At 55.3% G+C, this 12,622-nt stretch overlaps 1 protein-coding gene across 1 annotated transcript in view; it reads right to left on the bottom strand.

Moving 5' to 3' along the window:
* The window catches only part of golga7 (golgin A7), a 45,681-nt gene extending 33,321 nt beyond the window's left edge, over window positions 1-12,360 (bottom strand). The window contains exon 1 of the mRNA XM_078428919.1: window positions 12,282-12,360. Within this exon, the coding sequence (XP_078285045.1) occupies window positions 12,282-12,290 (9 nt within the window). The 5' untranslated portion in view covers window positions 12,291-12,360. The remainder of the gene's footprint in view (window positions 1-12,281) is intronic.
* Between the last annotated feature and the right edge of the window lie 262 nt (window positions 12,361-12,622).

Below are 12,622 nucleotides of genomic sequence, written 5' to 3'. Positions count from 1 at the left end.
TTAGTGAAAGAGAAGGACGAACCATAGACAATACGGGCAAAACTAGAGTGAGTGTTGGAGTAACTCAGCAGTTCAGGCAGCATCTATGGAGAAACAAGGAACTGCAGACACCGGTTTACAAAACAGGATACAAAACGCTGGAGTAACTCAGCGGGTCAGGCAGCCCCTCTGGAAAACATGAATAGGTGACGTTTCAGATCCAGACCCTTCCTCAGACTGATGATGGTTGGGGGAGAAAGTTTGAAAAGAGGAGGGGGCAGACAAACCTTGATGTGATAGGCGGATGCAAATGAGTGGTTTGATTGGCAAATATTTGTTACTCCAGCACGTTTTTTTTTTGTACACCAGCATCTACAGTTCCTTATTTCTCTACTTTCCAGGCTTTGTTCCTCTCCCACCTCTTTTTCAGCTTTCACAACTCCTGCTATAATCAGTGTGAAGAAGGGTTGCAACCCAAAACATTACCGTTCATTCCCTCCATTGACGCTGTCTGACCAGTTACTCCAGCACTTTGTAGTCTGCTGAATATTTCAGCACCTGCAGTTCCTAGTTTCTCCATAGACAATACACCCATTCTGATTAGGAATCCTATCACCAGCACAACTTCAGGTCTGATTGTACTACGAACTGTGTCAGTTGAACACGTAATCAACTGATGCGGTCTCACCAGGGCCCTGCACAACTGCAGTAGGACCTCCTTGCTCCTGAAGTCAAATCCTCTCGCAATGAAGGCCAACATGCCATTAGCTTTCTTCACTGCGTGCTGTACCTGCTTGCTAACTTTCAGTGACTGATGTACAAGCACACCCAGGTCTCGTTGCACCTCCCCTTTTCCTAATCTGAAACCATTCAGATAATAATCTGCCTTCCTGTTCTTGCCACCACAAAGTGGATAACCTCACATCTGCCAAGCATCTGCCCACTCACCCAACCTATCCAAGTCACCCTGCAACCTCATAGCACCCTCATCGCAACTCACACTGCCACCCAGTTTTGTGTCATCCTCAGACTTGGAGATGTCACATTTAATTCCCTCATCTAAATCGTTAATATGGGAGTCATATGACAGCAATTAATTCAGAGGGAAAACCAGCAGCGTGAAAATATTCGTGAAACAGACCAACTCACTCCTTTCAACTTACGGTTAGCTTCATGAAGTAAATTAAATTGATATTATACTAACTGCAGAGGGCATAGAAAGTAACGTAGCTGTAGACAAACCAAAAAGGCAAAAAGCAATTGATGGTACATCCAGTGGACTGCTCAGTCAGACAAGATGGTACAAGACAGATGAATCAACACAAATGATTTCAAAGAATCATTGCACCTTCAAAATATATTGCCGTGCTTTTTTAAAATAATTATTATGCAATTTGAGGAACTAACTAATTAGTATGATAATTTGAAGTGCTAGCAGATTTTACCATAACATTAAAAGGATGCAACAGGGCAGGTACATCTATTTAACTATTATCTGAAGCTGTCTCATATAATAGCCATGCAATAGTTTGACAAAATGACAGTCTCAGGATCGTACCCAACAAACCATGTCAGACGTCAGCAGCAAGATTCTCTCCCACTGACAGGAAGAATGCGAGGAAATAGCCCCGAGAGAACGTGAAAATGTTGCACAAAAGCATTTGACATTAAGCCACACAAGATATGAGACAACAAGTACCATTTGGCACCAATTGAATATTACTAGTCTGAAAAATCGATCGATTAAGTAAATATTTAACAGCTCTGCAGTTTGTGATGGCAGATGAACAACTTTCACGCAAATTGGTGTAACTCAATTCCACACAAACAAAATCAAACCACGTCCACAAATGACTGAGCATTCAACGAGTAGTGTGACAGCACATCAGTTTAATAACCAGACTAGCCGAAGATCCAAGTTCAAATCCCACTATGGCAGTCGTGGAATTCAGAAAAGCAAAGACTATATTTAGTCGTGGAATTCAGAAAAGCAAAGACGACAATGACCATGAAACAACCAATTGTCAAAAAACCCCACCTGGCTCATTCACCAACGATTCTTATTCAATCTAAACTGCACATGACTGAGACTTATCCCATGTGGAGGACTTTAAAACGCCCTGGAAGCGGCTGAGAAAGCCACTCAGTTGGATCATTACCGTGATGTTCAAACATCTATATACTAAAGCTCTCGTTTGTTATCTTGTTTGTGACTGAACTTCAGCCAAAACGGTACACGATAGCGTGACAATTTTAGGCCCACCTTACTCACCATTGTCACTTCAGTGAAAATGCAAGTAGTTTTATTGAAATCGGTGTTATATTTTTTAAGTTATTCACATTTTAAAGTTTAAAAGGAGGGGAGGGGGAGGGAGAAGGGAGAGGGGAGTTGAGGAGAGAGGGGGAGGACAGAGTGCTGTACCAATGCAGGAGTGGTTTGGGCCCAACGGGTCCACTTGGTCCAGTAAGAAATAAAATCAGAGAGACCTCCAGGTTTTGACTAGGCACTTCCAATCAAAAATGCTAGAGGAGCAAGATGAACCACTCCGACGAAATCGCCTATAGTGTAGTACGCAAAGGAGCGTAACATCCGCTGTTCGCTATGCCTCTCGCAGTGTGATCACTGTTTTGGGGGAACAGTATGTGTGATTATACCATAAAAATGCAGAATATATCTCATCTATCAATTCACAGATTTTTGTTATTTTTCTTTTTAAACGTTTCTGCAAGTTTCTGCCTACTAAAATGGAGCCGTGACATGCTACGGTTTTGAGGGTCGAGTGGTCTATCTTGCTGTTCTATTATCTTTGTTTCCAGTGCAGTTGGTCTTGTAAAGTCTCCCTCACAAACATCTCAAACTAGTGTCTACATTGGGAGCACTGGCCAAAACACTAGTGTAGCAATAGACAATTACTCAGCACAGCCCTGTTCCAGACAGGACAGGGCCATCGGTGGTGACGCTGGGTCAGGCAGGAGGGATTTGCAGCAGGCCTCTTCAACATGGATGCCAGACTACAGAAAGGCTCATTGCATCAAGTCAAACATGAGAAGGGGAATCCTTAGTGTCTGCTATGCCGACAACAATTAATAAGTCCATAAGTGATCGGAACAGAATTAGGCCTTTCGGCCCATCGTCTACTCCGCCATTCAATCATGGCTGATCTATCTGCCCCTCTCAACCCCATTCTCCAGCCTTCTCCCCATCACCCTGCTAATCAAAAATGTGTCAATCTCCGCCTCAAAAATATCCATTGGCTTTGCCTCCACAGCCATCTGTGGCAATGAATTGCCACCCTTGGATTAAAGAAATCCCTCCTCATCTCCTTTCTAAAGGTACGTCCTTTTATTCTGAGGCTGTTGCCTCTGGACCTAGACTCTCCCACGAGTGGAAACATCCTCTCCACATCAACTCTATCCAGGTCTTTTACTCTTCGGTATTTCACTATTGGCAGAAGCACTGAAAGTAGCAAGGACACAGAATGCACTATAGATTGGAGACTTCACTGACCGCTGTAAGGGGTGGTTTCGAAGCATCACCAGCAAGCCAACTTCAGAAGCATACGTCTGCAGGGGGTAGCGGGAGAGGGACAAGCCCACTTGACATCATCATTCTACGAATGTTAGATGTATCTGTTCACAATAGCACGAGAACGGACCATTGCTTGGACTTGAGGAGACAAGGTGTGGTTTTCACACACTTCCTACAATGTGACGCATATCTCTACAAAGGCGGTAAACGTGGTGGACTCAAAACAGATCTAGCAGCTCAAAACTGGACTCCCACAAGGTACCGTGGAGCATGAACAGCTGCAAGAGCGCATCGCGCCACCGCATGCCTCCTGCAGTCGCATCAGAGCTAGTCATGAATGATGGCGGATGATTCAACAGCTAACGAGGGGAGGCAGCTCCAAGAGCAATCAGATCCTCAGCGGTGTGTCCAACGTCCGACTGGCATTGAGCCCGAAGTGCTGGATTATTGAGGGCAGCTTCCTCTCGACACCACCACCATCACAGAAACCAGCTTTGACCAATTTGCTGCACACCTAATGATGTCACGAAAATACTCGATACAGCAAAGGCTACCGTACCAGACAACCGCTCATTTGTCATAAATAACACCTGCACTCCAGAACTTGCTGCATCTCCAGTTCAGTACTTCACTTCATTTACGACACTGACCTGTGCCCGATAAAGAGAATAATTGCCAGGATTGACCTGCCCACAAAAAAGCAGCACAAAGACCTTTTCAGGCCAATTACTGTCTTAACAGCCAACTTGCAACCATCAGCATGGCAATGGACTCAGCGGGTCAGACAGCGTCTCTTGAGGATGAGGATAGATGACATTTCACGTTAGGACCCTTTTTCAGAGTCAGAAGAAGGGTCCCGACCCAAAATGTCACCTATCCATGTTCTCTGGAGAGGCTGCCTGACCTGCTGATTTATTCCAGCACTTTGTATTTTTTGTAAACCAACATCTGTAGTCTATTGTGTCTCCAATATTGATAGCGTGAGCAAGATCCATTTAGAGCATCAAAAAGTACAGCACAGGAACGGGCCGACCAGCATTGGCCGACAATGTCTGTGCCAAACATGATGCCAAAAGAAACTATTCTCATCTGCTTGCGCATATCTCTATAATTACTCACCAATGGCCAGCTTGGGCTTTGCCAGGACCAATCAGCTCCAGACCTCAGATACAGCCTTGGTCCAAATGTGGACAAAAAGTTGGTTTCTAGAGGTGAGGGGAGACCCAACAGGCCTTGACATGGAAACTAGGTGCAGGAGTAGGCCATTCAGCCCTTCGAGCCAGCACCGCCATTCAATATGATCATGGCTGATCATCCGTACTCCGTTCCTGCTTTTCCCCATATCCTTTGATTCCTTTAGCCCCAAGAGCTAAATCTAACTCTCTCTTGAAAACATCCAGTGAATTGGTCTCCACTGCCATTTGTGGCAGAGAATTCCACAGATTCACAACTCTCTGGGTGAAGAAGTTTTTCCTCATCTCAGTCCTAAGGCTTACCCCTTATTCTTAAACTGTGACCCCTGGTTCTGGACTCCCCCAACATCGGGAACAATTTTCCTGCATCTAGCTTGTCCAATCCCTTAAGAACTTTATCTGTTTCTATAAGATCCCCTCTCATCCTTCTAAATTCCAGTGAATGCAAGCCCAGTCGACCCATTCTGTCATCATATGTCAGTCCCGCCATCCCGGGAATTAACCTGGTGAACCTGTGCTGCACTCCCTCAATGGCAATAATGTCCTTCCTCAAATTGGGGGACCAAAACCGGGGTGGTGCCAGCAATGGCTGCCTCGCCAACAGTCTGTCTGTCCCTTCCTTCTTTGTTGTTTTTTTAGTATGTGTTAAATGTATGTTTTAGTGTTCTTTAGCTTGTTTTATGTGGACGGTGGGGGGTAGGGGTTGGGGGAAACCTTTTTAATCTCTTACCTCGACAGAGATGTGATTTTTTATTTCAATATCGCATCTCCATCCCCACTGCGGCCTTACATCGAGGAGTTGGCGGCCTGTGCTAGGGGAGTCCCGAACCAGGGGCCACAGTTTAAGTATAAGGGGTAGGCCATTTAGAACGGAGATGAGGAAAAACTTTTTCAGTCAGAGAGTTGTAAATCTGTGGAATTCACTGCCTCAGAAGGCAGTGGAGGCCTATTCTCTGAATGCATTCAAGAGAGAGCTAGATAGAGCTCTTTTAAGGATAGCGGAGTCAGGGGGTATGGGGAGAAGGCAGGAACGGGGTACTGATTGAGAATGATCAGCCATGATCACATTGAATGGTGGTGCTGGCTCGAAGGGCCGAATGGCCTACTCCTGCATCTATTGTCTATTGACGCTTTTTTTTGTACGGCTGTAAGGGTAATTTGAATTTCACTGTTCCTTAATTGGTACACATGACAATAAACTGACCGTTGAACCTTTGAAAACTGCACACAGTACTCCAGGTGCGGTCTAAACATGCCCCTGTACAACTGCAGTACGACCTCCTTGCTCCTAAACTCAAATCCTCTCTCAATGAAGGGCAACATGCCATTAGCTTTCTTCACTGCCTGCTGTACCTGCATGCTTACTTTCAGTGACTGATGTACAGGGACACTTGGGTCTCGTTGCACCTCCCCTTTTCCCAATCTGACACCATTCAGATAATCTGCCTTCCTGTTCTTGCCACCAAAGTGGATAGCCTCACATTTATCCGCATTATACTGCATCTGCCCACTCACCCAACCTATCCAAGTCACCTTGCAGCCTCACAGCATCCTCTTCACAGCTCACACTGCCACCCAGCTTTGTGTCATCCGCAAACTTGGAGATGTTACATTTAATTCCCTCGTCTAAATCGTTTATATTGTAAATAACTTGGGTCCCAGCCCTGAGCCTTGCGACACCCCACTAGTCACTGCCCGCCATTCTGAAAAGGACCTGTTAATTCCTACTCTTTGCTTCCTGTCTGCCAACCAGTTCTCTATCCATGTCAATACCCTACCCCCAATACCATGTGCTCTAATTTTGTGCACTAATCTCTTGTGTGGGACCTTGTCAAAGGCTTTTTGAAAGTTCAGGAACACCACGTCCACTGGCTCTCCCTTATCCATTCAACTTGTTACATCCTCAAAACATCACAGAAGATTAGTCAAGCATGATTTCCCCTTCATAAATCCATGCTGACTTTGACCGATCCTGTCACTGCTTTCCAAATGCGCTGCTATTACATCTTTAACAATCGACTCAAGCATCTTCCCCACTACTGATGTAAGGCTAACTGGTCTATAATTCCCCGTTTTCTCACCCTCCTCTCTTAAAAAGTGGAGTTACATTGGCTACCCTCCAGTCCACAGGAACTGATCCAGAGTCGAGCGAACATTGGAAAATGATCCCCAATGGATCCACGATTTCTAGGGCCACCTCCTTGAGTACTCTGGAATGCAGACCATCAGGCCCTGGGGAGTTATCTGCCTTCAGTCCCAACAGTTCACCTAACACCATTTCCTGACTAATGTGGATTCCCTTCAGTTCCTCCCTCCCATTAGATCCTCAGTCCCCTAGTATTTCTAAGAGATTGTTTGCATCTTCCTTAGTGAAGGCAGAACCAAAGTACTCGTTTAACTGATCTGCCATTTCCTTGTTTCCCCATTACAAATTCACGTGTTTCTGACTGTAAGGTTTGTCTTCACTAATCTTTTCCTCTTCACATATCTAAAGAGGTTTTCACACTCAGTTTTTATATTCCCCGCAAGCTTTCTTTCAAGCTCTATTGTCCCCCTCTTCATTAACCCCTTTGTCCTCTGTTGAATTCTAAAATTCTCCCAGTCCTCCGGTTTGCTGCTTCCGCTGGCCAATTTATATGTCTCTTCTTTGGATTTAACACTATCTTTAATTTCCCTCGTTAGCCACGGTTGAGCCGCCTTCCCTGTTTTATTTTTTCGCCAGACAGGGATGAACAATTTTTGTAGTTCATCCATACGATCTTTAAATCTTTGCCATTGCATATCTCCACCGCCAATCCTTTAAGTACCATTTGCCCGTCTATCCTCACCAATTCCCGTCTTATACCATCAAAGTCTCCTTCCTTTAAGTTCAGGACCCTAGTCTCTGATTTAACTGTGTCACCCAATCTTAATGCATAATTCCACCATACTATGGTCACTTATTCACAAAATGCTGGAGTAACTCAGCAGGTCAGGCAGCATCTCAGGAGAGAAGGAATGGGTGACGTTTTGGGTCGAGACCCTTCTTCAGTCTGAAGAAGGGTCTCGACCCGAAATGTCACCCATTCCTTCTCTCCTGAGATGCTGCCTGACCTGCTGAGTTACTCCAGCATTTTGTGAATAAATACCTTCAATTTGTACCAGCATCTGCAGTTATTTTCTTATACTATGGTCACTGTTGCCCAAGGGGCTTTGCACAACAAAATTGCAAACTAATCCTTCCTCATTACACAATACCCAGCCTAGGACGGCCTGCCCTCCAGTTGGTTCCTCTACATCCTCTACCATCCCGTGTACATTCCAGGAAATCCTCTACCTCAGCACTGTTACCAATTTAGTTGGCCCAATCTGGATTAAAGTCACCCATGATAACTGCTGCAAGATAGTGTTTGACCAAGAGTGGCATCAAGTAGGTCTGGGGAAAAAGGGAGGATGGGGGAAAAAGGGAGGACGGGGGAAGAGGGAGGGGACGGGGGGAAAGGAGGGGACGGGGGGAAGAAGGAGGGGACGGGGACGGGGACGGGGGGGAAGAGGGAGGGGGGGGGGGGAAGAGGGAGGGGGGGGAAGAGGGAGGGGGGGGGAAGAGGGAGGGGGGGGAAGAGGGAGGGACGGGGGGGGGAAGAGGGAGGGGACGGGGGGGAGAGGGAGGGGACGGGGGGGGAAGAGGGAGGGGACGGGGGGGGAAGAGGGAGGGGACGGGGGGGGGGGAAGAGGGAGGGGGACGGGGGGGGGGGGGGAAGAGGGAGGGACGGGGGGGGGGGAAGAGGGAGGGGACGGGGGGGGGGGAAGAGGAGGGGACGGGGGGGGGGGAAGAGGGAGGGGACGGGGGGGGGGGGAAGAGGGAGGGGACGGGGGGGGGGGAAGAGGGAGGGGACGGGGGGGGGGGAAGAGGGAGGGGACGGGGGGGGGAAGAGGGAGGGGACGGGGGGGGAAGAGGGAGGGGACGGGGGGGGGGGGAAGAGGGAGGGGACGGGGGGGGGGAAGAGGGAGGGGACGGGGGGGGGGAAGAGGGAGGGGGGGGGAAGAGGGAGGGGACGGGGGGGGGGAAGAGGGAGGGGACGGGGGGGGGAAGAGGGAGGGGACGGGGGGGGGAAGAGGGAGGGGACGGGGGGGGGGGAAGAGGGAGGGGACGGGGGGGGGGGGGAAGAGGGAGGGGACGGGGGGGGGGGAAGAGGGAGGGGACGGGGGGGGGGGGGGGAAGAGGGAGGGGACGGGGGGGGGGGAAGAGGGAGGGGACGGGGGGGGAAGAGGGAGGGGGGGGGGAAGAGGGAGGGACGGGGGGGGGGGGAAGTGGGAGGGGGACGGGGGGGGGGGGAAGAGGGAGGGGACGGGGGGGGGGGGGGGGAAGAGGGAGGGGGACGGGGGGGGGAAGAGGGAGGGGACGGGGGGGGGGGGAAGAGGGAGGGGACGGGGGGGGGGGGGAAGAGGGAGGGAGGGGGGGGAAGAGGGAGGGAGGGGGGGGAAGAGGGAGGGAGGGGGGGGAAGAGGGAGGGAGGGGGGGAAGAGGAGGGGACGGGGGGGAAGAGGGAGGGGACGGGGGGGAAGAGGGAGGGGACGGGGGGGAAGAGGGAGGGGACGGGGGGGGAAGAGGGAGGGGACGGGGGGGAAGAGGGAGGGGACGGGGGGAAGAGGGAGGGGACGGGGGGGAAGAGGGAGGGGACGGGGGGGAAGAGGAGGGGACGGGGGGGAAGAGGGGACGGGGGGGAAGAGGGGACGGGGGGGAAGAGGGGACGGGGGGGAAGAGGGGACGGGGGGGAAGAGGGGACCGGGGGGGAAGAGGGACGGGGGGGGGAAGAGGGAGGGGACGGGGGGGGGAAGAGGGAGGGGACGGGGGGGGGGAAGAGGGAGGGGACGGGGGGGGGGAAGAGGGAGGGGACGGGGGGGGGGAAGAGGGAGGGGACGGGGGGGGGGAAAGGGAGGGGACGGGGGGGGGGAAAGGGAGGGGACGGGGGGGGGGGAGAGGGAGGGGACGGGGGGAAGAGGGAGGGACGGGGGGGGAAGAGGGAGGGGACGGAGGGGGGAAGAGGGAGGGGACGGGGGGGGAAGAGGGAGGGGACGGGGGGGGGGGAAGAGGGAGGGGACGGGGGGGGAAGAGGGGAGGGACGGGGGACGGGGGGGGAAGAGGGAGGGGACGGGGGACGGGGGGGGAAGAGGGAGGGGACGGGGGGGGGGGGGAAGAGGGAGGGGACGGGGGGGGGGGGGGGAGAGGGAGGGGACGGGGGGGGGGTGGAGAGGGAGGGGACGGGGGGGTGGAGAGGGAGGGGACGGGGGGGTGGAGAGGGAGGGGACGGGGGGGGGGGGGGGGGAGGAGGGAGGGGACGGGGGGGGAGAGGGAGGGGACGGGGGGGGGGAAGAGGGAGGGGAAGAGGGAGGGGGACGTGGGGGGGAAGAGGGAGGGGACGGGGGGGAAGAGGGAGGGGACGGGGGGGAAGAGGGAGGGGACGGGGGGGAAGAGGGAGGGGACGGGGGGGAAGAGGGAGGGGACGGGGGGGGAAGAGGGAGGGGACGGGGGGGGGGGAAGAGGGAGGGGACGGGGGGGGAAGAGGGAGGGGACGGGGGGGGAAGAGGGAGGGGACGGGGGGGGAAGAGGGAGGGGACGGGGGGGGAAGAGGGAGGGGACGGGGGGGGGAAAGAGGGAGGGGACGGGGGGGGGGAAAGAGGGAGGGGACGGGGGGGGGGAAGAGGGAGGGGACGGGGGGGGGGAAGAGGGAGGGGACGGGGGGAAGAGGGAGGGGACCGGGGGGGGGAAGAGGGAGGGGACCGGGGGGGGGAAGAGGGAGGGCACGGGGGGGGGGGGGAAGAGGGAGGGGACGGGGGGGGGGGGAAGAGGGAGGGGACGGGGGGGGGGGAAGAGGGAGGGGGACGGGGGGGGGGGAGGGGAAGAGGGAGGGGACGGGGGGGGGGGGGAAGAGGGAGGGGACGGGGGGGGGGGGAAGAGGGAGGGGACGGGGGGGGGGAAGAGGGAGGGGACGGGGGGGGGAAGAGGGAGGGGACGGGGGGGGGGAAGAGGGAGGGGACGGGGGGGGGAAGAGGGAGGGGACGGGGGGGGGAAGAGGGAGGGGACGGGGGGGGGAGAGGAGGAGGGGACGGGGGGGGGGAGAGGAGGGAGGGGACGGGGGGGGGGAAGAGGGAGGGGACGGGGGTGGGGGAAGAGGGAGGGGACGGGGGGGGGGAAGAGGGAGGGGACGGGGGGGGGGGGGGGAGAGGGAGGGGACGGGGGGGGGGAAGAGGGAGGGGACGGGGGGGAAGAGGGAGGGGACGGGGGGGGGGGGGAAGAGGGAGGGGACGGGGGGGGGGGGGGAAGAGGGAGGGACGGGGGGGGGGGGGAAGAGGGAGGGGACGGGGGGGGGGAAGAGGGAGGGGAACGGGGGGGGGAAGAGGGAGGGGACGGGGGGTGAAGAGGGAGGGGACGGGGGGGGGGGAAGAGGGAGGGGGACGGGGGGGGAAGAGGGAGGGGACGGGGGGGGGAAGAGGAGAGGGGACGGGGGGGGAAGAGGGAGGGGACGGGGGGCGAAGAGGGGAGGAAAGAGGAGGGGACGGGGGGGGGAAGAGGGAGGGGACAGGGGGGAAAGAGGGAGGGAAGAGGGAGGGGACGGGGGGGGAAGAGGGGAGGAAAGAGGGAGGGGGGAGTGGGGGGGAAGGGGGTGTGGGAGGAATGGGGGGGCGGGGAGAGGGAAGGGGTAGAGGGGGAAGGGGAGGAGAGGGAAGGGGGGAGAGGAAGGGGGAGAGGGAAGGGGGGAGAGGGAAGGGGGGAGAGGGGAGGTGGGGAAGGGGTGGGTGGGAAGGGGGGAGAGGGAAGGGGGGAGAGGGAAGGGGGAAGAGGAAGGGGGAAGGGGGAGAGGGAAGGGGGAGAGGGAAGGGGGAAGAGGGGAGGGGGGAGAGGGGAGGGGGGAGAGGGAAGGGGGAAGAGGGGAGGGGGGGAGAGGGGAAGGGGGGAGAGGGAAGGGGGGAGAGGGGAGGGGGGAGAGGGAAGGGGGAAGAGGGGAGGGGGGTGAGGGGAAGGGGGAGAGGGGAAGGGGGAGAGGGGAGGGGGGAGAGGGAAGGGGGGAGAGGGAAGGGGGAAGAGGGAGAGGGGAGGGGGGAGAGGGAAGGGGGAAGAGGGAGAGGGGAGGGGGGAGAGGGAAGGGGGGAGAGGGAAGGGGGGAGAGGGAAGGGGGAGAGGGGAGGGGGGAGAGGGAAGGGGGGAGAGGGAAGGGGGAGAGGGAGAGGGGAGGGGGGAGAGGGAAGGGGGGAGAGGGAAGGGGGAGAGGGAGGGGGGAGAGAGGAAGGGGGAGAGGGAAGGGGAAGAGGGAAGGGGGAGAGGGGGAGGGGGGAGAGGGGGAGAGGGAGGGGGGAGGACAGGCGGGGAGAGGGGAGGGGAGAGGGAAGGGGGAGAGGGAAGGGGGAGGTGGGGAAGGGGGGGTGGGGAGGGGAGAAGATACCCCGGAGCAGCCATCAGTCCACCACCCCCGGGCTTCCCCCACCGCCTGTGGCGCCGCCTGTCTGACTCTCGCCTCCGTGCCGCCGCCCTGTCACCGAGCGCCCCGACGCCCAAACCCCCTCCGCCCGCCGCGCCTCCCCATCGCTTTCCCCCCTCTCACCTCCGCCATCTTGAGCCCGCAGCCTGCTTCCGGGTTGGTGCGTCCCACAGACACGATTCCCGCCGCGCCAAATGGCGAACGAAAGGGCCGCCCTCGGTCCCACTGAACTTCCCAGCCAACAAACTATTGCAGTTTCCAAATATACTTTACTTTAAATTCCGCTGCACTATTTATCCTGAATATATAGATATATAATATGTGATATCCTATGTATCATATATATATATATGTGTGTGTGATATCCTATTTATCTGAATATATATATGTGATACTCTATTTATCCTGAATGTATAGATATATAATATAATATATGATATCCCATTTATCCTGAATATATATAT

Source organism: Rhinoraja longicauda, chromosome 36 (assembly GCF_053455715.1).
Source record: "Rhinoraja longicauda isolate Sanriku21f chromosome 36, sRhiLon1.1, whole genome shotgun sequence".
Lineage (NCBI taxonomy): Eukaryota > Metazoa > Chordata > Chondrichthyes > Rajiformes > Arhynchobatidae > Rhinoraja > Rhinoraja longicauda.
The sequence above is the reverse complement of the archived record's forward strand: the minus strand, read 5'-3'. Positions and strand labels throughout refer to the sequence as shown.